This window comes from Aphanomyces astaci (genome assembly GCF_000520075.1).
Source record: "Aphanomyces astaci strain APO3 unplaced genomic scaffold supercont1.8, whole genome shotgun sequence".
NCBI lineage: Eukaryota > Oomycota > Saprolegniomycetes > Saprolegniales > Verrucalvaceae > Aphanomyces > Aphanomyces astaci.
The window spans coordinates 207457-231854 of NW_009798271.1; the positions used below are offsets into that span (position 1 = coordinate 207457).

Below are 24398 nucleotides of genomic sequence, written 5' to 3' on the forward strand. Positions count from 1 at the left end.
GTGTACAGCGTCAATATATCCCAGAAGACATGCGACAATATATTTACCCAGTTATTAGCGCAGTATGAATGTCATCGTTGCCTGCGCGGCGGTCGCTTGGGCCATGGTGGTCTACTACCAAACTTCCACCTCTGGTATATACCCCATCTACACATCATGGCTTAAGCGGCATGCATGGTTCATCATGCAGATCAGTCCAGCGACTTGGCACACCTCGGTTCAGTGACGTCGACGACAGCGAAGGTGTGGTTGTTCTCGACCTCGGCAACCGAAGCAAGGGTGTCGTACACGTCCGAGCTCAACGTCACGAGTGAAGTGGTGGCTGACTTCCGCAAGGACGATGCGACACTGACCATCGCGTTGCGTGATCTCTCGCCGGGCACGCGATACGTCGTCGCTATTGTACTTGTGGACAACGCCACCAACCACACGATACCCGCGAAGACTTTGTCGTTGAAGACACTTGCAGCGACCATGTCCACCGTTCGATTTGCATTCGGTTCGTGTACCATGGCGGTGCCGTTGCTGTACCCCTTTACAGGTCTGTCTGTCGTTTATACTTGTAATCGTGTCCTTGAAAATCGAGCCGCATTCCTAGGCTTTAGTGGCAATCTCGACTACATTGCGACCTCGCTGCAGCCCGACTTTATGCTTCTTTTGGGCGATCAAGTGTATGCCGACATCGACTTCTTGGCGCAAGATGATACCGAGCACTTGTACAGGGCCACCGTGCACGACCACGCATACGATACCATGGGACGCACCACACCCATCTTTAGCATCTACGACGACCACGAGATTCGCAACAATGTACCTACCTACCTACAGTACATACTTGGCTTCATCGTGGTGGACTTTTGAATGACGCACATTCGGGTGTCTCGTGTACCTACTTACTATACGGTACAGTGACGAACAAATGAATGGTGGTGCTTGTGGTAGTGGAACGAAGGGCAATATGACGACCGATTGTACCTCGATCGCATTCGGTACTACGACCGATTCTTTGGCGATCGCAACCCCGACCCTATCGTACCTGGCGAGCACTATTACACGTGGACTACGGGCGTGGCTACGTTTTTCATGCTCGATGTGGTAGTAACGTTATGAAAGATGTACCTTGCTTCTTCATACTAGTACTACTAGCCATCCTCCTAGACAAGCACATGCTCTCTAATGATGTTGGAACCGTAGCGCAAGCATGCGTCGCCGAAAGATTGGCCAGATGGCCCGCACAAGACCAAATTGGGTCCTACGCAGAAGCAGCACCTGCTGCAGTGGCTCGTAACGTCCACTGAACCGTTCAAGGTGGTTGTGTCGTCGATGGTTGTGACTGATATGGGCATGCAAGCCACGGACGAAGGGTGGGCTTTGTATGGCACAGAGTACCGCCAAGTGTTTGACTTTGTCAATGAACACAACGTGTCGGGGGTGGTGCTGCTGTCGGGCGACTTGCATTTTGCAGGCGTGTGGCAGCATTCACCGTACGATTTTCTCTTCGAAGTACGAACGTAAAGTGCTTGGATGTGTCCAGCATGTAGGTAGTAGTACTAGCTGGAAATTGTACGTACTGTAGGTCGGAGCGTCGCCGATCTCGGCGTTTCCAGTGATCCCATCAAAGGCGGCGGAGGCATCGACCCATAAAACGCTCTTTCAAAGCTGGACGGGTCTGCATTTCGGCCACATCACGATCGTCGACAACGCAGGGGATGCAGGGCTGTATCCTGCCATGGACATTGCCGTGTACAGAAGTCGGCTTGGACAGCCCGTGCCTGCGTTTTCGATGCGGCTGAACTGGGAAGACACGATTCCAATCAAACACAACAGAACCTAACGCCTAGCATTCGATGTTACCCCACCTCCATCGAATATCCACATATTGGTAAGCGTAGTAGTAAGCATGAACAATGACGATAACGTTCAGGTCGGACGCTTCGTTACAGCTGTAGATTATTGACGTAAAAGGTTATTACTCCAAACCCCGAAACCCCAGATGTTTTTGCAGTGGACATTTTGCCGTGTGATATTAACCATTAGTCAGTTAGAATTCCGGATAATATCCGGATCACCATACTGCTGGCCACGACAGGCAACCAACTGCACATTCACCATGGCTGATTCGGCCCCAACATCTCGAACCTCGTCCGAGTTCCCGTTTGTTGTGGATGGGCACTCCTACACGTCGACATTGACGGCATTGAACGGCAAATCTTTCGCGAGCGTTGACAGCTACTCGGACTTTCTGACCACGACGTTCTCGGGCGAGGTGCCCCGCACCAAAGTCCGCACCGCGCGACCGTCACCTGTGTGGAAGTACATGCACAAGCTGGACGTACCCCAAGTGAATCGCCGCAAGAAAATGTGCGAGTACGTGTGCACAGTTTGCGTGGACGACGGCGCGACTGCATGGGAGGACAGCCTCATCGCGATGTTTGGCAATCAGTCGTCCAATGGCGCTACGCATTTACGATCGCGCCACAAGGACCTGTCCCTCTTGGAAAAGCGGCATCCTGTCTCCGGGCGTCCACCTTCCAAGAAACCAGCCAAGCGACAGTCTGTTCCATCTCCGTCGTTGTCGTCGTCGACGGTGGACGACGACGACTCGTCGACTTCGTCCAAACCTCCTGCCTCAACGTCAACCATTCCTACCAGTACGCCGCCATATGCCATCCTTCGATGGCTTCTGTCGCCCTTTTAAAAACGATCCCACTATCCATTATTATTTGATATGTGTAGCCAAGAAACGCAAGACAACCACGTCCACCACGACAAAGAAGCACACTGTGAAGCACACTGTGATTTCAAGTCAAGCGACTACTGAAACAGTGGCCATCTACACGATCTCAACCGAGTGTCCAGCGCTAGACGAGGCGGATCTGTTGGCCACGCTGGTGCATCCCATCGCCCCTACCACGTTTATGGACGATTACTACCAGAAGAAGGCCCTGGCGGTGCATGCTCCCGCCAGTCGATTCGACCAGCTCGTTCAGGAAGGATTGGACGGCTTGGACGTGAAGAAACTGCTCGCGGCGACGTCGTCCGAAGAGTTGCAAGCTTGGGTTCAAGTACGACCAGCCACCCATGATGACAATGGTGACGACAATGGTGACGACAATGGTGACAATGGAGACGCCAATGGAGACGGCAATGGTGACAATGGAGATGACAATGGAGACAACGGAGATGACAATGGTGACAATGGAGATGACAATGGAGACAGCCCCAAGATCGAGTCGGTCAAAGTCGAGTCCGCGGAAGCGGCGGCGATTCTGCATGCGGCGGGCCACTCGTTGTACTTTCGGTCGTCACCGGAACTGAGCGCGACGCTGATTCCCGCGCTGGCAAAGGACCTCGGCATGGGGTTCACGGCCACGTCCGTTCATGGCGAAACGCAAGGGGAGATTGAACTGTTTTGCGCCAAGCAAGGCCATGTGACAGACTGGTTCGTACACTCACTCGAATCAGATCATCTGATTCGCCTCCCCATATGTGTGTCAGCAAGTCTGATCGTATGTATGCGTAGGCACTTTGACTTTATGGAAAACTTCACGGTACAAGTCGCCGGCACGAAAACGTGGAAGTTGCAGCCGGGTAACGTGGCGTACCCTGTGCGAGGCTGCACACCGCACTACAAGACCCAAGAGGTCGTGGAACAGCAGCTCAAGGTGCATCGGCTTGCGGACCCGTCGTTTCAGTACCACCCAACGTTTGATAACGTGTCCGAAGTGACGTTATCGCCTGGTTCAGTGCTGTACTTTCCCGCGGGCATGTGGCATCGTGTCGAGTGCACGGAAGACTCGATCAGCATGAACTTGAGCATGTTCCCGACGCCGCATGCGGATGTGGTCGTGGACGCGCTGCGTCAGGTGCTGCTGCAGTCGGACAAGTGGCGACGAGGCGTGAGCTACCAGACGCCCGCAGACGCTCGCGCGTACATGGCGGATCTGCTCGTAGATCTGAAGGCTCAGATTGGAAAGCTGTCGGCGGCGGATATTTTGCCAGAGCGGCTGTTGCTCCGTGGACGTGGTGGGGGTAATGCAGGCGACGAAGATGAAAGTGACGAAGAAGAGAAGGTCCCGTCGCATGTGCTGCAACTTGACGACCCCTTCCTTCTCCAAGACAGCGCCATTGACTTCGAACCCACGACCCTTGTCACGTTGAACCCGTTGGCAAACCTCATGCATCATGCCGACATTCCGTCCATCCACCACAACACGGGGTTCTCTCCTGACGACCTCGTGTACATTCTAAACGTGGGGTTTGGTCACTCCAGCTACATGTCGTCCCTTCGCCTCGAGTTCCAATGTAGCACTCTGCAAGCGTCGTTGATTGATGTCATCCTCGAAGCGCAAACGCAAGCGACGCAGTTTTCGCTGCAGACGTTGCTGGCCTTGTCCAAGGAGCTCGAAGAATCCCCAAAGAAGAAGAGCGAGATGCGCGAACTGCAGGTCGTCTTGCACTTCCTTACCCACGCAGGCTTCTTGACTGTCGTCCATGACAATGTCAAGGCCCCGTAATGTTGAACAAGGGTTTTGTAAAAAGAACAGCTATCCGGATAATACAAGTCGTTTTAACCGGTTTATCCAAAGCGCCAAACTTATAAAAGAGGGCGATGGCGCGCGCCAAACCGAAGCATGGAAAGGACGGCGGCGAGAAGGGGAAGGCGAAGGTAGCGCCGCAAGCGACGACCGAACCCGACAAGCATGTACCTGTGAACGTGGCTCGTCGCTTGAAGACGGAGCTGCAGCGACTTCGTGGAACGGCGAACGGCGAGCTGGACAAGAATGACTCGACGGCATTAGGGCGCGAGTTCACGTCCGAATCGTACCTCGAGCACTCGGACCCGCATGTTCGATTACTGGTGGCGTCCTGCATCGCCGAGCTCCTCCGTGTGACTGCCCCCGAGACCCCCTTTGGATCGGACCACGAACTGTACGAAGTATTCGTATTGCTGGTTCGCGTCTTGCGTGAAACGACGAAGCACACCGACATTGCGTGGTTTACTCTGTTGGAGACATTGGCGTCTGTGAAAATGTGCAATCTCGCGGTGGGACTCACTCCCGACTCGAGTCATGCCCAAAGCGACACGTCCCCCGAGGATCTCGTCGTCGACATCTTTCGGTGTCTATTTGAGCGCATCCAAGACGACCATGCCGCCAAGGTCGAAGCAAACATGGTGAGCATCATGGTAGGATGCCTCGAGGAATGCGATGTCGTGAGTCCCCAACTGTTGGAAACACTCTTGGAGCCGCTCCTGCACAACGACCAGCATCCTCGAGCATACCACATGGCGCAACAAGTGATTGAAAAAGCGAGCGATCAGCTTCAAAATGCCCTCAGTTTGTTCTTCAACAGTGTACTCGTGGATGCCACGACCCCGCATTCGCTCAGCACGACGTCCGACATGAAGGACCACGTGCACACGCTCATCTACGAGACACACAAGATCCAGCCTGGTCTGCTTCTGTACGTGCTCCCGAACGTGTGCCTGCAGCTCCAAGTGGACGACATGGAGACGCGGTCGAACGCGATTGCGCTCATGGGGCGGCTCTTTGCGTCGTCCCATGCCGACTACGGTCATCAATACCTCAAGAACTTCCGCGAGTTCCTCGGTCGCTTTCGCGACGTGAAGAAAGAGATTCGCCTCCAAATGGTCACCGTCTGCTCGATCGTGGCCCAGCGCAAGCCGGATCTGGCACTCCTGGTTGACGCGGAGCTGCAATTGCGCCTCCAGGACCCGGAATGGGACGTGCGGCGCCTGGTGGTCAACGAGCTCTGCGACTTGGCCACGCATTCCCTGGCGAGTGTGTCCAACGCTAGTCTGCGCGAAGTGGGCGAGCGCATGAAGGACAAAAAGGTCATGATTCGGAAGGAAGCCATGACCGGTCTCGCGCAGATTTACGCCGCCCATGTGTCCACGTCGTGGACAAACGGCAACAAGGACGCGACGGCCGTGGCGCAGCAACTTGCTTGGATCCCGGAATACGTGCTCAAGTGCTTTGCATATCCCATCCAAGAACTCCGCCTTCGCGTCGTGCAACTCGTGGACGACATTTTGTTGCCCAAGTCATCGACAGAGTTGTTTCGAATGAAGGGCTTGCTGTTCATGTGGAAGACGTTGGACGCTGGCAGCCGCGAAGCGTTGCGTCGCGTGTTTCTAGAACGAGTGCAATGCCGTCAAATCATCCAGCAATTCCTGACTCTCAAGCAGCAACTACGCCAAGGAAATGCTGCCAACAACGGGTCCTCGCTTCAGAAATGCTTGAAAGAGCTGTCACCGCTGCTGCCTGAAACAGAAGGATTGACCGGACTCGTGGACAAACTCGCGACGTGGAAAGACTTGAAACTTGTCAAGCACTTGGGCGTGCTGTGCGCTGCAACGTCCGATGCCGCGGCCATCCGCCAAGCCAGGGAAGACATCGTCAAGATGGTCGGCTCCAAGACCCCCCTGGGCGACTTTATCAAGAACGTGTGCCGCAAACTGGCCATGACGACCGTGAACGCGTCCAGCGTGGACTGTCTACTGTCCATTTTAAAGGACGAACCCACCCATGAGTGTGTCGAAGTCCTGCATTTGGTCGGGTCGATCTTTCCGCATTTATTGCACTCCCACGTGGGAACATTGGAGCAACTTCTCGCCCAATGCTCGTCGCCGCACGTTGTCTTGCCCTGCGTATTGGAGTTGCTCGTGTGTTATGCTAAGTTTGATCGCGACGGCGCCCCACCTGTGGCCCTGAAGAAGCCGCTCTTGGCGCATTGTACCAATCAACCGCTGGATGTGGTGAAAAAGAGCGCGCGCATTCTCGTCTCGCTCTTTCCTGGCGAAGTCCCGGGGTTGGTAAAAAAACTGCGCAAGCCAACATCGTCTGGGCTGTCGGACGCGACGTTGCAAACGCTGGTCGTAGTTACGAAACACGTTCCAAACGTCATAGCGGACGCCACGGCGTTGTTTGACCAACTTGTCGACGTGGTGAACACGTCCAAAAAGCGAGAGACGAAATGCCTCGCGTTGACGCTGCTGTCCCATCTGGTACTGTACCAACACGTGCCAGATGGCCACGAACTGAACGACCAAGCACCTCGCGACACTGCGTGTCGACGGGTGTACGACCTGAGCTTTGACCTGCTCCAAGCCTCGACCAGCAAAACGTCGGCGCCGTTGCGAGCGGTGGCCGCGTCGAATCTGTTGAAACTGACACGCGTCCCGCGTCTGGAGCGCCAGCTTCGCATCGACGAGTGGCACACGCTAGGGTACGTCCTAACCGACTCGGACGAGGGGGTGCGCAGGGCGTTTTTGAAAAAGCTGACGTCCAACTTGCTCCGCCATCCGTCACTGAACCACAAATACGTGTGCTATGTGGCGTTGGCGTCGTCGGAACCTGTGGCCGAGCTGAAGAAGGAAGCGCGGACGCTGCTGCAGTCCGCCGTCCAGCGCATGCGGCACATGTACGAAACCGCGCGGTCCTCGGCGTCGGTGGCAGAGAATAACCCGGCCAGCTCGCTCATGGTGCCAGAGTATGTGGTGCCGTACGCGGTGCATCTGGTGCTGCACTCGCCGTGGGAAGGCAGCGAAGACGTCGAGTCGCTGTACTTTTTGCTCGAATCCCTCGTCTCCCACGTCGTCTCTGAGGCCGACAACATTTCGTTCTTGTTGCAAATGCTGCACAAACTGTCCTTGTGTCACGACTCCACGACATCATCAACCAACAACTACCCGAAAGACTTGAGCGCGATCCTTGACGCGGGCACAACCTGGCTGAAGAAACGGATCAAGAACCAAATCAACCTCAAAGCCTACCCTGGTCAAATATATTTGCCCAAGCACCTGTTCCAACCTGGCAAGGCACCGGGGACGACGACGGGAAGTGGCGCCGCGTCGAAAGCTACCGCTTTGGAAGACGACGGCGACGCGGATGTAGTCGAGCGAGTCCAAAAGAAGCGACCGATTGCAGTCAAGACAGACAAACCATCCAAGAAAGCCAAAGTGGTCTCGACCAAGTCTCCAGTTGTCACCCCCACTCGCCGGTAACGTTTTATATCCACTTCAAGTGTATCTTGACGTCGTGGATGTGTAGAATGCCCGCCAGACATGCCAAGAGCGCAGACGTGAGCTTGGCGGACCAGGACAGCGACGTCGACGACGAAGAGAATGCACGCCCGGCGCGTGCTACTTCTAGACCGGTGCGATACCAATACATTGTTTTCGTGTATAGACTGGATGAAGGCTTTGTTTTCAAAATGGTGGTGCCATAGCATTGGGAATAAATAGTTATTAACATGTGATTGAACGTAGACTGCTCCAACGCCACGAGTAGCAGTCGAAGATGAAACTAAATCAGACGACGAGACAAACGATGACGACAACGAGACAAAATCCGACGACGAAACCAAATCGGACGATAATGATGACGACGAAGAGACAAAATCCGATGACGAAGTGCAAGTTGACTCCAACAAGGCAGTCAAATCAACCACCGCGGACAAAAAGACTACAAACGACCCGTACGGCCCATTTTGTCTGTCTGGCATTTCCATGGCTCCTGAAGGAAAGAGATCGTCATGTTGTAGGAATCGTCCGTCCCCGGTGGTGGTGGTTGCTTCGCATCATCCCTCCGTACGACCCACACGGGCGCCGGCCGCCAGGTACTACCCACCGTCACGGTGTTACGTCAACTTTTGCTGTATATAGGACCCATGTCAGTACTACGCCATCACCACCTGACTCCGTAAACAGAGGAGACGATGCGCCGACAATGCCAAAGAAACGCCGGGTCGCTCCTACCAAGGCAACTACTTCTGCGACTGATGCGGCTACATCCACAACGAGCGTCTCAAAGGGAAAACAACCAAAGCATGTGGCCACTCCTCCATCCCCACGAAGGTAACCCACGAGCGCATATAAACCATGATCAAGGCTGGCAATGTGATGTTCAAGTCACAGTGATCGCATGTGTAGGTCAACGAGAGGAGGATCCAAGGAGGCAGAACTTGTGGCTTCGGAAGGCGAGGACGAGGTACGTACTTTTATTCAATCGACATGTGCATGCCAGCAATTCCTTGAGCTGAACGACATATTGATGCATTTTGTGTTTTGTGTTGATTAGAACCAAACGAAGACCGACAACCCACCAGCGAATAACGATGACGCCGACGACGAAGAGATGGTGCGTCGATTCGACCATCGAATTTCTATAGTCGTTTCGTGTTGTTTGCATGTTGGATGGACATGGGTTGATGCAGTGTTACGATTTGCTTGTAGACGAGTTTCCGCAGCCGTCGTCGTCGTCGCCGTGGTTGACATGGTTTTGAATATACATGTATTGGGCTATCTATATTGGCAGTTCCCACGGTGCTTTCTTTGCCTTGGATATATATATATATCTATCTATACATGTAGTGCAATGCTCGATACTCGCGACGTACAGTAGTAAGTAGTACAGTGGTCGGCCAGTATACCAAAGGCGTCGAGATAGTAGCAAGATGAGGTTTGTTACTTGAACACAAACGTCGCCATGAGTGGGAGGTGGTCAGATCCGACCGTCCGGTTGGGCAGCGCCCCGCCGTCGGCTACAGCCTCATCGTACTCCATCAATGGCATCAACTTGTGCACTTTGACATGCGCCTTGTCGTAGAAGATGTAGTCCAACGTCCCGACAAATGCAGGACCAGTCGACTCGGCGGTGACGACGCCGTTGACGTTCGTAAACCGAGGTTCCCCCGACACGGGGTCGTACGTGCTGTACGCGCTGGCAAGGCCTCGGCTAGTCACGTGATGGACGACGTCACTATCGGGGAGGGAGTTGAAGTCCCCGGCAAAGAACACGGGAAGACGCCGTCGCGGTAGCTCAGCCACGAAGGCGTCGATGGCATCGAGCATGAACTTGGTCTGCACCAGCTTGACGTCGGCTTGCGCGGGATCCCAAAACAGATGCGTCGACGCGACGATGAATTGCGTGGCGGGGCGGTCGACGCACTCAAAGTGCGCGAGCAGGCCGACGTTGTCGCGGATCACGCGACCTCGTAGGGATTCGTCTAGGGATATAGTCATGTGCAAGGAAGCATGGCCTCACACAGTTGAAACGAGGGAGAAAAGGCCTTGTACCTGTGACACAGTGCAACGCTTCGTTGAACGATACGTTTTCGCCGCCAAGGACCGTGAACCTGAGGACAACAAGCCAGTGGTGAACACGCCAACTGGATTCACGTACAGACGCACTTGTCGGGCCGCCAAAATAACCCGACGCCGTCCTGCTTGGCCCCAGTTTTCTTCAAGTACAAGCTACAGTGCACGCTGACGTCAATCACGGGAGATGATGGGATGTCAACATGGATACACGCGAACGGGTCGTGCCTTGCGTAGCCGATGGCGGCCATGTGGGGCTGCCAGAACGTATCGTACTGGTCGCATTCCTACGAACACGGGACGGATCATGTGAGATCGTTGATGCAAGAGTACATGCTGTTGATTAATGGCCGTATGTACGTACTTGCATGCACAGAATGTCTGGACGAGGATGGAACGCTTCAATCTGCTGCATCTGGACGGATGGACATAAGACGTGGTGATGATGTTGAAAGGTTGGGCGTTGGTCTACTAACGCACGTACAAGCATGGCGGACCGCCGCTTCCACTTCAGCGCTTTCGGGTCGCAGTAAGGAAAGAAACTCGATCGGACGTAGCATTGCGCCAACACATTGTACGTCATCAACGTAAAGGTCACGCCTGTCGACACCGTCGGGATATCATCATCGCCATCATCTACTCGGCACCATATTCACACCCTGTCCTCTCGTTCGTCGGTTCTCCTGCATCCACGTACATGCATCGTCGTCGATACCGTCGCGGAATGTTGACGTCATGGGGAATGTCACTGGGGAATGTCTCGCTGGAATCAAATCGAACCTAAACGAAGCCTATGTATTTAAACAATTTACTTCCCGCTATACTTGAAGAGCGTATTGGGTTCTGACGAAGGGGTTCAGAATTCTCAACTCGTCTAAGTTCGAATTCTTGCAGTTGGCCATATTATCACTTGCAATTTGTATACGTGTCGCCTTGACTACGCACTTAACGAATTTCATCGGTTGCTTATTTGGATAGATCTGACGGAATCGCTATTTCCAATTACAAACACAGCCATGACTGCCGATGGAGGTAGCGGCAGTGACCCCGCGCTGTGGAGTCCAAGCCAGGTGGTTGTGTGGATGACTTCGTTCGAGGAAGGAAGGTATGCACCACTCGTCACACAGTTGAAGTCGTTGTCAGGGCGGCAGTTGCTGGACCTCACTGAGCCGCAATGGGTGCGGGTGCAACCCACAGCGCTCGCGTCTAGTTTACGATACACGCTTCTCGGCATGCACCAGGTGGCCACTGCTGCCCCACAAAGTAGCGTACGTGGTGATTCGTCGACACTGGGGTCCGAAGGGAACTACCTCTCAGCGGGCTCTCCACGTTCCACAACCACATCCCGCAAGAACAAGAAGAAGCAGAAGCCGACGTCTAGCATCCCACCCTGCGAATTTCCCCCGATGCTCGCGCGTCCAAGCTGGATCGTGATTGTGTTCGTGTTGTTGCTGGGCGTGGGGGCAATCTTGGTCTTTGTCGTGTTCAAGGACAAGTTGGTCGGCACCCAGTGGGACACGAAGCGCATCCTCACGGTGGCGTCGATCCCGCTGATCAGTGTCGTGTTCACGTACGGTCACATTTGGCTTGCTTTGTACATGACGTTCTACCCGCTGGAATACGTGGGCATCATGCAGTTTCCCGGGACAAACATGGGTGTGTGCGGGTGGCAAGGCATCGTGCCGTTCAAGGGCGAGAAGATGGCGCGCATGTCGGTTCGCATCATGACGTCGCAGCTTCTGGACGTGCGCGAAGTGTTTAGTCGCATCGACCCGGCCCAAGTGGTCAAGGAGCTGGAGCCGATTCTGTTTAGCACGATCAAAGACATTGTCGAAACGATGGCCAACAAGTACAACCCGAGCTTATGGCGCGTATTGCCGACGTCGGTCAAGGACGAGATCGTCGAAAAGGTCAAGGAGGACGCGCCCGTGCACATTGAAGCCCTCATGGGCGAGATCAAGCACCACATTGACGACGTCTTCGATTTGGAGGACATGGTCGTGACGCACATGATGAAGGACAAGCAGCTGCTCGTCAATATGTTTGTCACGTGCGGGTACCAGGAGCTGGCGTTCATTCGCGACTCGGGCGCGACCATGGGCTTCATCTTTGGGCTGCTGCAGATGGGGCTGTACCTGGTGTGGCCGTCGCTGACCAAGTACGTGACGTTCCCAGTGTTTGGGCTGCTCGTGGGCACGCTCACGAATTGGCTGGCGCTCAAGATGATCTTTGAGCCGGTGAACCCCAAGAAGATTCTATGCATCAAGCTCCATGGGCTGTTTCTGCGGCGGCAGCAACAAGTCGCGGCCATGTACGGCGAGATGGTATCGCGGGATGTTTTGAACGCGCACAACATCATCGAAGCCATCCTCAAGGGCCCAGCTAGCGACAGACTGTTTGAGCTCGTGTACGCGAACGTCCAGCAAGCCGTTAACTCTGGCGCGGCGGTGGCCGACCGCATCGTGTCGATTGGCATTGGCAAGGACACGTTCGAGTCCATCAAGGATGACATCACGGACCTGGTCGTGCAGAAGTTCCCCGACAGTCTGCGGCACATTGAAGCGTACACGATGGTCGCGCTGGACCTGAATAAGACCCTTCGGGAAAAGATTGGCCAGCTGAGCTTTCACGACTTTGAGCGGCTGCTGCATCCCGTGTTTGAAGAAGATGAGTGGAAACTTGTGCTCATGGGGGGCGTGCTCGGCCTCGCGCTCGGGTTTATCCAGACCACGTACGAACCTGACCATGCGACGTAGTACCACTGAATATGTGACACAGTGGCTGGATTTATGTGTGGGTTTTAATCGCACAAACGTTTAGTACACGTAGTTGTCGGTATAATTATAACGGTGAAAGATGAAGCAAAGTACCAACCAATCAAAACACTCAAAAGCTCGGAACAATATATCGGGATTTTTTGTATTTTAAAAATAGTATTTTCTACTACGTAGTACTTTTTGTTGTAGGATTCGTCGGCGGTACCAATTTCCAGTTCGTGGAATCGAATCCCGAATCGATATGTGATTGGCTAATTCTCCTTTTGAAATGGATTGGATTGGCTCTTACAGATAAGTTGGACGAATGTCCGATGTATTTGGCCGTGCACCCGATATATTTGGTGGTGTGCCCGATATAATTAGCCATGTGCCCGTTTAATTTGGCACACCGAGGTCGTGTGCCCGATATATTTGGCGGTGTGCCCGATATAATTAGCCGTGTGCCCAAGCAATTGGCCATCTGCCCGATGAATTGTGTCGTGTGCCCCATGAAAATAGAATAACTCAAATAATTATATTCCATGGAGTGCAAATCAGTTTTGGTGGAAACATCATGTGGTTGAAGTTCGGAGGAAAATGCGCGAAGGCCTAGAATTCGAAATTTATACTTGAGTAAAGTATAGTTTAAGTTCATAATGCGCGCGCTTTCCTCCAGCATTCAATGCTCATTATTCAAATCGCCAAGGAACGCACAGCATGGACGTCGCTGCACCCCCACGAACTCCGGTTATGATGTCAATTGAAGTACTAGATATTCCCCTCTGTAGCCATGAGGCCCCTACGAACGCATACCTCTTTCCGCAAAGCAACGAGTCGTCGCAGCGTTCAGAAACGACGACGACTGCAAAACCGCGGCGTTCGCCAACGGGATAAAGCAAAGTACTGCTCAAAATTAATGTCGAATCCGATCGAGAATTTGTGGTCGTCGGTGAAAGCCCAAATCAAGACACTCCGGCGTGAGCCACTAGCCGCGTTCATGGGCCCACCACCGAATGGTTTGACTCGAGATGAATTCAATATCTCGAGCGAATTGCTGAACAGGTTATCGATGGTAACTTTCGCAGCATTATTGCATTTCTTAAAAGTTTGAATAGGGGTCGATGCTAACCGTTTGAATCGATACGCGCTATGCCTCGAATACTTTTACGGACGCGCGGAGGCCATGGACGACATGGAAGTTGGCATGTGAAGCCAAAACGAGGATGTTATGTGTATCATTTCGACTGCATTTTTTAATTGAGTTCAATTTTTAATTTGAGTTATTCTATTTTCATCGGGCACACGACACAATTCATCGGGCAGATGGCCAATTTCTTGGGCACACGGCTAATTATATCGGGCACACCGCCAAATATATCGGGCACACGACCTCGGCGGGCCAAATTAAACGGGCACATGGCTAATTATATCGTGCACACCACCAAATATATCGGGTGCACGGCCAAATACATCGGGCATTCGTCCAACTTAACTGCAAAAAGGTGTACTATTAGTCAAAGGTTTCTATTCCTATTGCCATTTTCAAGTTTATGATTTTAAAAGTATTCGACATTTCACACCTATTCTTCACATACTTTGAGATGCAAACGAGGATTAGATTTCAATTATATATATATGTATATTATTTACTTGTTAATCTAAATGCAGCTCGATCGAGACTTGGCACACGGGGCACACCTTGTTGATGCGCAGCCAGGGGTCGATGCAGTTGGAGTGATATGAGTGGAAGCACGGCAGCGTCCGGATCTCGTCGCCGGGGGAGAAATTGTATCGACACACCAGGCACTCGCACCCGTCCGCGGCCGTCGCTTCAAACACCCGCGTCGGCAGCTGCGCAATCAACCGCATGGACGCGCCTCGCCTAGTAATCATTTGTCAGCACAACATAATTCCTATTCAATATCCATTCGCATACATCCACATTTGGTTTCCCAGACAGAATAATAAATATCTTCATCATTATATAGCAGGTATAAAGTAATAATAATAATATTACGAAGGATATGGAATATAAAAATATAAGGCTTTTTCGTACGTGTTGTTGAGCTCGGCTTGTTGCAGTTGGTTGGCTAGCATCACCAGACCTAATTCCCCTACCCATCCAAAAAAACCTCCCATCAGATACTTATAGTCAATCAAATATATATATATATATTCCAAAGATTCAACTCCTTTTCAATACACACACAACCATTATAATATAACAACGAAACCTAGCCTTGTATAGAAATCACACTGTCACACACTCTTCCAAACCACGTCACTATCTCCCCTTTCACAACAGCCCCATATATATAACAGCCCAAATATATATAAATTTATATATACAAGTATACATCAAAAGCCAACAAATATGTACAACACATATTGTGCTTTCGAGTGAAATTTCGTGTTGTGGCGTGGTTTCTCGTTGGAATTTAAATCGATTTGATTGGCTACCTCAAATGAGCTCAAAATTATTAGCCAATTCAAACCTTCTCAATGAAATTCAACCAATCAGATCGATTGTGGATCGGTTTGCGCGATTCGATTGCACCCCCTCCCCAAATTTTGTATCAAATCGACAATACTAGTACACATTTGCAACGCCACCAGCCATATAATCCAGTCATCCATTTCCGACCACCCATCCCAACGCACCGTGCTGTGCGACGAGGTTTTCAATGTCGGTGGGGGTCGTCCCAATCCGAATCTGCGTCGACAGGCGTGAAATGTCGTCGTCAAACTGCCGCTGCAGCCACAGACCGTACTGCTCGTCAAACGAATCGGCTGAATTCGACGGATCGAACTGCGGCATCTGCGCCACGAGCTCGAGCGCGCCCACTTCGGTCAGCGTGGTCAGCACCGCCGCCGGCAGGCTATACCCAAACAGCTGGTTGGTAGTGAGCACGCGCAGCTGGCCGTCGCCGCACTGGACGTGGAACTGCAGGTACACCACCCCCGACCGCTGGCACACGTCCACCTGCTTCAAGTGCACATCGCCCACGCTCGAGTACACAATGGCGTCCGCCACGGTGACGCTCGACACAATCATGGCTTCCTCTGGCACCAGTTGCCGCTACATATGATGTATTGTATCGAATCGGCAGATACAATAGACCAATCACAACACACGAATCAAATGATCCTACTCTTCGACCAAATCAACCACAAATTAGTGTGTGACTTGAATTAGTGTGATACTTGGCCATTCCTGTGACACATACAAGTATCGGTCGACAGATTTGGCAAACGTTCAAACTTTGGGTTAAAGAAAGACAATATTAGACCAAGGAAAGAACCGCAAGGTACCCGCAGGTTGGCTCGGGGAATCGCCAGCACGAGGTTGGGGTTGCTCGGTGCCCGACCTGCGCGCGTCGGCGCGTCGGCGAGGGCGGCGGCGGCGTCGGCCTCGTCTTCCGCTGCAAACGCCTCTGCGTTGATCCCGTACACGACCTGGGGCATGATATAACCGAAATGACGTTTAGAATAATCATGCAAAAGACGATAGCGTGAAATAATATAAACCTATTTTGGATGATATATATATAACACCTGAAGGGCAAAGTCGACGTGGGGGGTGTACAAGGTCGACACGCAGTCGAAATCGCCGTCTTTCATGCGCAGCGTAATCTAACCATCGTGACGTGATCAAACACAGATGACGTCATAAAAAAAAGAAGATGACGTCATCATGACGTTATCGTACCTCGCCACGGTCGTCCATTCGCAAATGTTCAAACAGCAAACTGCAGTTGAGTCGACTTTCCAGCACAATCTGACCGCGACTGTTGACGGGCACGTGGTACATGTGCAAATGGAGGTCGCCCGTGTGCACTTGTCGGCCCACCTACGTACGATAACGTCACATTTTCACCACGTTGTCGCAGGACGTTGTCACATGACGCCATCCATAATGACACGTACTGTACCTTGAACGCGTGCGGTCCATCCACAGTCAAAATACTCCGAATCCCCAGCACCATGCTCGAATACAGCACATGCCTAGCCACCACCATACAAATGTCAAGTCTATCCTTTATTGTCCCAGCTAATATATTGTCCCAGATAATATATTATCCTAGCTAATATATTTATCACGTACCCCTGCTCGTCTTGCAGTACAAAATATGGACGGTAGCAATTGTCAGGTAAGTACCGGTTCTAAAACACATGAACGAACCACTTAGCCACTATTATCTAACCATAGAAAACGATCCACGTCTCACATACATTCGCATTCGGAGACGGGAGCAGCACCAACTTGTGAATGTACAGCGGGTGCAGCGCCGGGAGGACCGCGGCGCCACTCAGCGTCGGACGAGTGGTGTTCGACGGCGGGGTGTCGGGGGTGAGCATCTACCAAACATTGTCACCAATTGCAAGCAACTTGCAACTTACCGACGCCATGAGTTGCTTGTCCCGAAGTATAAGCAAAGCCGCAAAGTCCTGCAGAAATCGCACTTGCGGTCGGGGAAGGCCGGGAATGTAGGTCGTATTCCTCGTCTCCGAGTCGGCAAATGTCTTGGAGAGGCGGGCGGCCAGCGATTCTGACGCGTCCACGTTTTCTGCCAGCCTACCCATGATATATATTAGACCAGGTCTGGACGCCACAAAATACAAAGTCTTATAATATTCTGACAGAAAAATTCCCTTTTCTTTTAACGGAGAACATATTATTTGTAGAATGTATGTATTTGTCGTGCGACCATGATATTCAAAACCGCTGTCCAGATGATATGTTGGTCAAAGTCAGGGGTTAAATTGGACCGTTGACATTATTTTTCAGACAAATTGGGCAGAATATGCCAATATAGTAATGTCAAGTCGATGATTCGAAATTCGAGTGTTTGGGTGCTCAATCGAATGAGCAGAATACCCAAATACATCGGCAGACAATCGATATATCGACCAATCAAAAGACAGATCAATAACCAAGTAGCCAATCAAATCCACTCTTCAACCAATACAACATCGAATTAGTGTGTGAATGAAATTAGCGTGACACGGGACGACCTTTACATACAAAAGTCAGTACAAAGAATTATCGATCGATAGATTTGGCAAAAAATCCGCACGAAAGTCTACCAAATGTGGGGTAAAAGAAGGACAATATATATGTCGGACTTGGTCCCCAAACACACAATAGTTCGAAACGTTATCATAATGATCCTGAAAAGTTGCGAAAATCGGAGATTTCGTACATTTTTTGGCCCTTCAAAATATCAAAAAATGTCGGCAAATCTCATTCAACGTAGTCGACGTGTAAACTATAGAGTTCACTAAAAGCCAGAAACTAGGGAATAAAATACTTGAGTTTCATTGTATGACCAAAGCCGGTGATAGTTTCAGGATCGCCGATATAATAAAAATATTTTTTTTTTCACACAGAGTCGAGGCATACTAGCTAGTTCTTGGCAAATATGGACGACAGAAGAGAATAGATACCATTGCAAGATGCGCTCCCCGTACGGCATCAAGTCGGACGAGAACGGCGCGCGGTAGAGCGCCGCGCACGCGAGGTACAGACTCATTTGCTCGAGATTGGGCGCGAGGATGATCACTACATGCGATTCGTGTAGGGCCAGCCACGCCGACACGGTGGAGGTGGCGACGAACATGGCGTGCATCGACGGCACCGCGCCGCGCTTGAATGGTAACGACGTCACTCTACCGCCTAGGACGAGCGTCAGCACGACAAGGGAGACGAAGGATGGACGGAGTTTACCGACCGGCAAAGGTGTCTTGGACGAGTGGCTTCTGGTGCGTCTTCTGGATCGCGTCGAAGAGCCCGCAGTCGAGGACACATGCCTTGTCCGCGAACCGAGCGGCAATCGCAGTGTCCAACGTGGCCATGGCTTGCTGGGCGTCGCTCCATGTGGTGGACGACGTCTTCGCCGCGAATAGCTTGAGTATCGTGTGCATAAAGTGCGGCCCGAGCACGGCCATCCGCGGCGACAGATGAAGCAGCGGCTCCTCGTGGTTCTTGTTGAAGAACGTGTTCTGAATCGATTCCTTCAGCGAACGTGGCCACGAAGTGGGACCCCCGACGCCATGCCGTGGCGGCGACGGACTTGGCATCGCCGGCTGCTGCAGTTCGTCGTTAAGAGGATGGAGCGAGTGTGGAGAGAGGAGACCGGATTCTGTGGGATGTTGGCCCGTGATGAGCAGTTTCACGCGAGGATCTTCCGCGACACGCTCGAGATTGATGCGGCGGAGAAAGGATGCTCCTCGCTCGACCCATCTCGGTTGGGGGTACGACGCCGCGGTGGTCACACATAGACTACTGGTCGAATGCGGCGACGTCATGACCAGGTGGCGATGGACGTGCGCTCGCAGCTCCAGAGAAAGATTTGGTTTTTGGTAATATCGTCGGTGGACTATTTTTTTATTTTCAAAACTGTACTCCAACTTGTAATGGATTTAATTAAAAAACTACTAATATTACTATATTGCGTAAAGGAATTGTTGACACCTCCGATTCGGATGCGTCTGATTGGCTAATCGAATTTCCATTTCAACAGCGGAAAAAGAACCCGCGACCTCCTCATGGCATCGCTTGGTTGCGTCTAGTGATGAGCATATATATATAAGAAGAGGCCAAGTGCTTTTCATAACAATATTGGCATTTGATTGCCCAGTTTTCGTACGTCTTAAATACGTCCTTAAACTGGCATTCTACGTTATTATTCCCATAAAACTGGGAATCCGTGAGTTGTGACAGAAATTTAAAGAACTCTTTGGTAACTACTGTATTAATATATTAACGTTAGTATTGAATTCACCGTTGACGAACGTTGCCTCCATCATCATCAACGTGAATGCGATGTATTGTATCCTTTAGGCCACAGCATTTTCGTTCTGCTTCGATTCACCGTGTAAATTCCCGAGTTTACAAGAGTTCTTAAACTGTAAGTTTGCTTTGTGTTCTTGGTTTTACTCAGGCTCACTTTGTCAGTTGCTCCAGAGTATACTCATTCCAGCTACTCTTACGATTGGATTAGTAGAAAATCCACCAATCAACGCGAAGTTATCGACGCTTTATTGGTAAAAACACACCAATGGAATCCTTGTGGCTTCTTTCCGACACCTTGTAGCTCCTAACGTTAAGCGAGTCAGGAGGTATGTATACATACCTCCTGACTACATGTATTCGTTCCTCTTGCTGGTACAGTATCGCGTATGCAGGTCCATCTCTGATCCTCGAGTACGCCATGCAGTGCCTCCGCATTTCAAATGTCTTCATGTGTTTGAGTTTAACGTGCATGCACGTTCAATGTTAAAACGCGTCTAAACTAGCTTTTGCTCGACATCAAACGAAGAAAAAACCGCACTTGATGAAACCGGCAACTCCGAACCGTCGCGTTGAGGCGCCGTCCGTTACCACTTTTCGTTTCACCGACGCATTTGACGAGGCACCGGGTGATGCTCTCATCTACCGCCGCCGCCATCGCGCGCCGGTCCTCTGCGCCGTCCGCGCTCTCGGGTCGCGCAGCCAAATCGGAGGAAGTCCGCAACGCCATCGACGCGACTTCCGACGCATACGACCCCCAGCCACACGACGACAGTATCGATGTGTTGGAGAAAAATCAAGAGGACGCGGACAACGTGACCAAGCAAGTGGACGCTACCGAAGCCGACAACAACCAGGAAGACAACGAAGTCCAACCAGTGCAATCTTTACCCCCGTTGCAGCAAGAATGCAAGCAAGACAGCAACGGGCTGGCCGACTTGGACGACATTCAAGTGGCGCTGGATGACGAGCATGTAACACCAGAGGATGTTCAAGTGACGTTGGATGCTGAAGTATCTTTTGACGCCGCCCAATTTCTTGCCGACCATCCCCTTCCTCCCAACACGACCCCCCTCTTGGCCACGGCTTGGATCATTCCATGGGGGGCCGTGAAGCGCTCACACAACCAGCAGCAGCACGCCATCGCGTGGCCTCAAGCGCTGTCCGACATCGCACCGCCCCATTTCCAAGCGGCATTCCGACGCTACGACGGTTCGGACAAGGTGACGCTGGCCGTGCGCGCGGCGGCGACTTTCCTTACAGCTCGACAGAATAAAGCGAAGGACCACAATCAGCTCGTGTGGCTGGTGGGTCTTCGTCGCATCGATGCCGAAACTGCCCGGATCAAGTCTGAACGGGAGTCGTGGGATGCCAAGCAAGCCGCAGCGACCGCTCGCCGAGACTCGTACGTGGGATCCCGCCGACTTCCGACGCGCAAGCCGACGTTCGTCGTTGGCTCGACTACCAATAGTCTCGGTGAAGTCTCTCGTTACCGGGTGGCTGCGGCGGAGGCCGCTCGCGGCGAGTTTCTGGCCACGCGTCAGGCTCGCGCTGGGGCGGTTGTTGAGCGCGCCAAGGCGGTGAGCGCCGACGCCGCCGTGTTGCTGGGGCACTACAAGGTAGGCATGAAGTGATTCGAATCATTGTATACTCCTTGAACAAGGCAACTAGAAGTGAAATTATGACGACATACACAGGTGGTCGCGGCCCAAGACTTGGAGGCGCGGCTCGCGCGCGCCGAAGTGCGCCGGACGATCCACTTGGACAAGCGTCGACTGATTGCGGGGCGCCACGGCAACTACGTCAAGTCGGTCTATCTGACCAACAGGTACATGGAGCGGCGCGAGGCGGAGCGGCTGGATTTGGCCATGGAAACGGCCATCGCTAGACGAGACGCGCACGTGGAGTCAATTCAAAGCCGCGCGAGGTACGAATCATTCTTCATCACTTTACCGTCAACTAACATGTGTGACATGGTTACTAGGCGCCACAACGTGAGCGTGCATTTCCGCGCCGGATGTGCATTTCGACTGTTTGACGCTCAGTGGCTCAACCAGGCCCTCCGAAGCGCGGCCGCCATGCAAGCCGCAACCCTTCGACGTGATGCCATCCTCCAGGACCGGGTGGCGAGGCTGCAAGACGCTGCTGTTCGCCGCCAACAAGTCGCGCGGACACGTCTCCGTGTTGGCGTTGAAACGGCTTCGGCGATCGCCCAGAACCTTGCCTCTCGATTGCACGGAGCGTCCCGCCGTCGAAGTGCCCAGTTCGCATGGGTGCGCCATTGCATCTCTGGACGCCGTGACCACTTACGCGCTCGAAAGATCCAAGCCGCGCATGTGGCCAAGCGAATCGCCAAGGCGGCGGTACTGGACAAGGTGAACCAAGCCACCAAGCGCCGCGAAGGTTGGCTGGAGCGACGACGTGCGGCTACCGCGGCGCGGAATTGGTACGCAAAGGTTCTGGCCCACCGCCAGCAGGAAGCCCGTGAAGAAGACGCGGCGGCCTTGGCGGCCCGCATCAGCGACGAGCAAGAGGCGGCCGCGCAGAGGCGCGAGGAGTTTACACGCCCCTTGTTTTCGGAACTCGTGGCCCTGCGCAGTCAGCGCGTGCAGCATGTGTTGCACTCGCATCACCAACTCTTGGTGCGCTTGAGTGCGAGGAAAGAGGCGTTGGCGGCGGTGCGGCTAGCCGAGTTCGCGCACTTGCGCGCACGAGCAACACATGCCGTGTGGCTGCATACGCAACAGGTCACGGAGCGCCGCGAGCACGACCATGTGTTCCGACAACAATGCGTGGCGTCCCACGCGTTTGCGCGCCTCCGGTTCGTGCACTGCTAGTTATGTGGGGTACTTGAAGTGCTTGCGATATGTTGTAGGTCGGCCGAGATTCGACGAGCGTTGGCGCAAGACGCGATCCGGGTCGCGGCGGAGGAGGACCGCACCCGCGGGGACGCCGCGCGCCTCCGCGTGCACATCCACACGGAGGAACTGCGTGCATTTTCGACCTTCCGACTGATCCGGGCGGACGAAAAGCGAGCGCTGCGGCAGGCCGACAAGGTGTCGGCGGCGATCTGGTTTCGCACCCAAGGGCAATTGGCACGCACTCGAAACTTACTGCGCGAAGAGACGCTGCGCACTTCAAGTGCGCAAGCGATGCAGGAAGCGGCGTTGCGCAAGTCCATCGGGCTCACGCTCCGTGCGCGCAAGGGCTTTGTGGAGCGCGCCGTCGTCGCGACTCGTCAAGTACGTTGGCGACCTTTGTACTACTATTATGACTAGGAATTTCGTTCGAGTTTCAAGCATGTGTGTGTATGTAGAACTGCATGCGACTCGTGTTGGCGGAAAAAGAGGCGGCGACCGCGACGAAACTGGAGCGAGCGGCGGCGCGGCGCCAAAACGAGCTGGTCGCCAAGCAGACGTCGGCGCGTCGGACGTTGGATCGTGTGGTCCTCTCGCGCCTGGAGCGCCAGTCCACGGAGGTAGTGGACAACGCCATCAAGACGGCAATGCAAGCCACCATCAACTTGCAAGCCGAGAGCCGTCGGTTCCAGGTGCTGCAGGCGCGGCAGCGACGGGCGCGCACGCAGACCCAACATGCAACGACGATCGCGCGGACCCTCAAGTCGACGCGGCGGCTGGCGGCGCAGTCCAAGAGGGAGGCCGCGGAAGGACGGGTGGAAGAGACGACGAAGCGACGAAATGCGCTCATGGCGGCGAGGAAACGAGGCCAGAGCACGGTGAGCCAGCTGCAGCCGTATGCAGGGCTGCAAGTCGTGGGCACCGCCATTACGTTGTGGCCACAGGCCGCCGCATGATGCGACGTTGCATGAAGGAAGGCGATGGAGAAGGGCGAAGAGAGGAAGACTGCGTGTATAGATATAGCAACGAGTGCACATAACATTTGAATTAACAAGGACACCTTTGCATGTTGATGTATCATTCAGATTGTATTAGGATGAATTACGTAACGTTAGCGCAGATATACCACCGATGATGTGGGTTTTTCGTAGACTTATTTGTCGGCAGATTGAAAGTTGATCGACACCGAGTTGACGCAGTGGCGCTCGTTCGTGGGGTTCTTGAAGCCTTCGCCGCGGAAGACATGGCCCATGTGACCGTCGCAGTTGGCGCACACGATCTCCGTGCGAGAACCGTCGGCGTCCGGCACGGCCTTGATCGCCCCGGGAATCGCATCGAAGAATGCCGGCCACCCGCAGCCCGAATCAAACTTGTGCGCGGACGTGTACAGCGGCGCGTCGCAGCCGGCGCATGTGTACACGCCTTCAGCCTTGTGCTTGTTGTACGCACCCGTACCCGCACGCTCCGTTCCCTTTTGCCGCAGCACGCGGAATTGTTCTGGGCTCAGCTTCGCTCGCCATTCGCCTTCGCTCAAGTTGACCGCCGCCATGTTGGTTGTTGTTGTTTCGGGTTAAAGGATAAATGACGAATACTACGTAGTACTTCGAAGTACTAGATCAGACTTCGGTCGAATTCAAAGGCAAATGATTTGGATAAATGAATCTTATCTATTACTGATAGTCCTAGTACTTCGAGGTGCGTTCTGGGATTTTCTCAAACAAAATTCACATTTTGAAATATTTGTATATACCCTAAATCAGTTGTCTGGAATTCATCCAATGAACAGAAAGTATTCCTAATACCGGTACTTGGTACGTTTTGGTGATTTTATGGAATGTTACAGTTAATTCGAGGTTTGTGTAGAATTA

General features: G+C 52.9%; 8 protein-coding genes across 14 annotated transcripts; 5 read left to right on the forward strand and 3 right to left on the reverse strand.

Annotated features, from left to right (window-relative positions):
- Positions 1–64: 64 nt before the first annotated feature.
- Positions 65–1912, forward strand: H257_04575 (hypothetical protein; the record flags this gene model as incomplete). The annotated part of the gene is made up of 6 exons (XM_009829154.1): positions 65–134; positions 191–541; positions 599–810; positions 943–1095; positions 1195–1503; positions 1577–1912. The coding sequence occupies 6 exons, from the start codon at positions 65–67 to the stop codon at positions 1832–1834; spliced, it is 1353 nt and encodes a 450-aa protein (XP_009827456.1). The 3' UTR covers positions 1835–1912.
- Positions 1913–2073: 161 nt separating this feature from the next.
- Positions 2074–4576, forward strand: H257_04576 (hypothetical protein). The gene is made up of 3 exons (XM_009829155.1): positions 2074–2651; positions 2737–3442; positions 3524–4576. Exons 1-3 carry the CDS (start codon positions 2111–2113, stop codon positions 4515–4517), a joined length of 2241 nt encoding a protein of 746 aa, XP_009827457.1. The 5' UTR covers positions 2074–2110; the 3' UTR covers positions 4518–4576.
- A 16-nt stretch (positions 4577–4592) lies between these two features.
- Positions 4593–9363, forward strand: H257_04577. 2 transcript variants are annotated; one of them, XM_009829156.1, is made up of 8 exons: positions 4593–8025; positions 8076–8181; positions 8294–8502; positions 8569–8643; positions 8690–8881; positions 8957–9014; positions 9105–9164; positions 9260–9363. In XM_009829156.1, the coding sequence occupies exons 1-8, from the start codon at positions 4613–4615 to the stop codon at positions 9296–9298; spliced, it is 4152 nt and encodes a 1383-aa protein (XP_009827458.1). In that variant the 5' UTR covers positions 4593–4612; the 3' UTR covers positions 9299–9363. The 2 variants fall into 2 exon arrangements, with proteins under 2 accessions (XP_009827458.1, XP_009827459.1); XM_009829157.1 differs by having other exon boundaries at positions 8735–8881.
- A 79-nt stretch (positions 9364–9442) lies between these two features.
- H257_04578 (hypothetical protein) lies at positions 9443–10872 on the reverse strand. Its single transcript, XM_009829158.1, has 7 exons — positions 10821–10872; positions 10608–10759; positions 10488–10538; positions 10352–10410; positions 10217–10279; positions 10103–10161; positions 9443–10032 (listed from the first exon to the last, which is right to left on the reverse strand). Exons 1-7 carry the CDS (start codon positions 10858–10860, stop codon positions 9491–9493), a joined length of 966 nt encoding a protein of 321 aa, XP_009827460.1. The 5' UTR covers positions 10861–10872; the 3' UTR covers positions 9443–9490.
- Positions 10873–11107: 235 nt separating this feature from the next.
- On the forward strand, positions 11108–13178 carry H257_04579 (hypothetical protein). The gene has a single exon (XM_009829159.1). It carries the CDS (start codon positions 11140–11142, stop codon positions 12877–12879), a length of 1740 nt encoding a protein of 579 aa, XP_009827461.1. The 5' UTR covers positions 11108–11139; the 3' UTR covers positions 12880–13178.
- A 1320-nt stretch (positions 13179–14498) lies between these two features.
- Positions 14499–19268, reverse strand: H257_04580 (hypothetical protein). 6 transcript variants are annotated; one of them, XM_009829160.1, is made up of 12 exons: positions 18612–19268; positions 18328–18556; positions 17281–17455; positions 17113–17238; positions 16985–17043; positions 16812–16884; positions 16589–16729; positions 16435–16512; positions 16192–16335; positions 15541–15958; positions 14936–14993; positions 14499–14761 (listed from the first exon to the last, which is right to left on the reverse strand). In XM_009829160.1, the coding sequence occupies exons 1-12, from the start codon at positions 19186–19188 to the stop codon at positions 14533–14535; spliced, it is 2307 nt and encodes a 768-aa protein (XP_009827462.1). In that variant the 5' UTR covers positions 19189–19268; the 3' UTR covers positions 14499–14532. The 6 variants fall into 6 exon arrangements, with proteins under 6 accessions (XP_009827462.1, XP_009827466.1, XP_009827464.1 ...); XM_009829164.1 differs by having other exon boundaries at positions 14499–14993; XM_009829162.1 differs by having other exon boundaries at positions 15541–16335.
- Positions 19269–20275: 1007 nt separating this feature from the next.
- On the forward strand, positions 20276–23603 carry H257_04581 (hypothetical protein). The gene is made up of 5 exons (XM_009829166.1): positions 20276–21291; positions 21370–21599; positions 21657–22493; positions 22548–22914; positions 22989–23603. Exons 1-5 carry the CDS (start codon positions 20305–20307, stop codon positions 23484–23486), a joined length of 2919 nt encoding a protein of 972 aa, XP_009827468.1. The 5' UTR covers positions 20276–20304; the 3' UTR covers positions 23487–23603.
- Positions 23593–24112, reverse strand: H257_04582 (methionine-R-sulfoxide reductase). Its single transcript, XM_009829167.1, has one exon. It carries the CDS (start codon positions 24077–24079, stop codon positions 23684–23686), a length of 396 nt encoding a protein of 131 aa, XP_009827469.1. The 5' UTR covers positions 24080–24112; the 3' UTR covers positions 23593–23683.
- Positions 24113–24398: the final 286 nt, after the last annotated feature.

Bases quoted from the DNA above. Each gene is read 5' to 3' on its own strand.
- H257_04576 (XM_009829155.1), top strand. From the start codon at position 2,111: ATGGCTGATTCGGCCCCAACATCTCGAACCTCGTCCGAGTTCCCGTTT. The intron at 2,652-2,736 runs GTACGCCGCCAT...TGATATGTGTAG, and splicing joins AACGTCAACCATTCCTACCA to CCAAGAAACGCAAGACAACC. The intron at 3,443-3,523 runs GTTCGTACACTC...ATGTATGCGTAG, and splicing joins CAAGGCCATGTGACAGACTG to GCACTTTGACTTTATGGAAA.
- H257_04577 (XM_009829156.1), top strand. From the start codon at position 4,613: ATGGCGCGCGCCAAACCGAAGCATGGAAAGGACGGCGGCGAGAAGGGG. The intron at 8,026-8,075 runs GTAACGTTTTAT...GTGGATGTGTAG, and splicing joins GTTGTCACCCCCACTCGCCG to AATGCCCGCCAGACATGCCA. The intron at 8,882-8,956 runs GTAACCCACGAG...TCGCATGTGTAG, and splicing joins ACTCCTCCATCCCCACGAAG to GTCAACGAGAGGAGGATCCA.
- H257_04578 (XM_009829158.1), bottom strand. From the start codon at position 10,860: ATGACGTCAACATTCCGCGACGGTATCGACGACGATGCAT. The intron at 10,760-10,820 runs GTACGTGGATGC...GGTGCCGAGTAG, and splicing joins CGGTATCGACGACGATGCAT to ATGATGGCGATGATGATATC. The intron at 10,280-10,351 runs GCACGACCCGTT...CGTGCACTGTAG, and splicing joins GCCGCCATCGGCTACGCAAG to CTTGTACTTGAAGAAAACTG.
- H257_04579 (XM_009829159.1), top strand. From the start codon at position 11,140: ATGACTGCCGATGGAGGTAGCGGCAGTGACCCCGCGCTGTGGAGTCCA.
- H257_04580 (XM_009829160.1), bottom strand. From the start codon at position 19,188: ATGACGTCGCCGCATTCGACCAGTAGTCTATGTGTGACCACCGCGGCG. The intron at 16,885-16,984 runs GTACGTGATAAA...GGTGGTGGCTAG, and splicing joins GTACTGCAAGACGAGCAGGG to GCATGTGCTGTATTCGAGCA. The intron at 15,959-16,191 runs GTACCTTGCGGT...CATCATATGTAG, and splicing joins TTCCCCGAGCCAACCTGCGG to CGGCAACTGGTGCCAGAGGA.
- H257_04581 (XM_009829166.1), top strand. From the start codon at position 20,305: ATGCTCTCATCTACCGCCGCCGCCATCGCGCGCCGGTCCTCTGCGCCG. The intron at 21,600-21,656 runs GTACGAATCATT...CATGGTTACTAG, and splicing joins TCAATTCAAAGCCGCGCGAG to GCGCCACAACGTGAGCGTGC. The intron at 22,494-22,547 runs GTTCGTGCACTG...GATATGTTGTAG, and splicing joins CACGCGTTTGCGCGCCTCCG to GTCGGCCGAGATTCGACGAG.
- H257_04582 (XM_009829167.1), bottom strand. From the start codon at position 24,079: ATGGCGGCGGTCAACTTGAGCGAAGGCGAATGGCGAGCGAAGCTGAGC.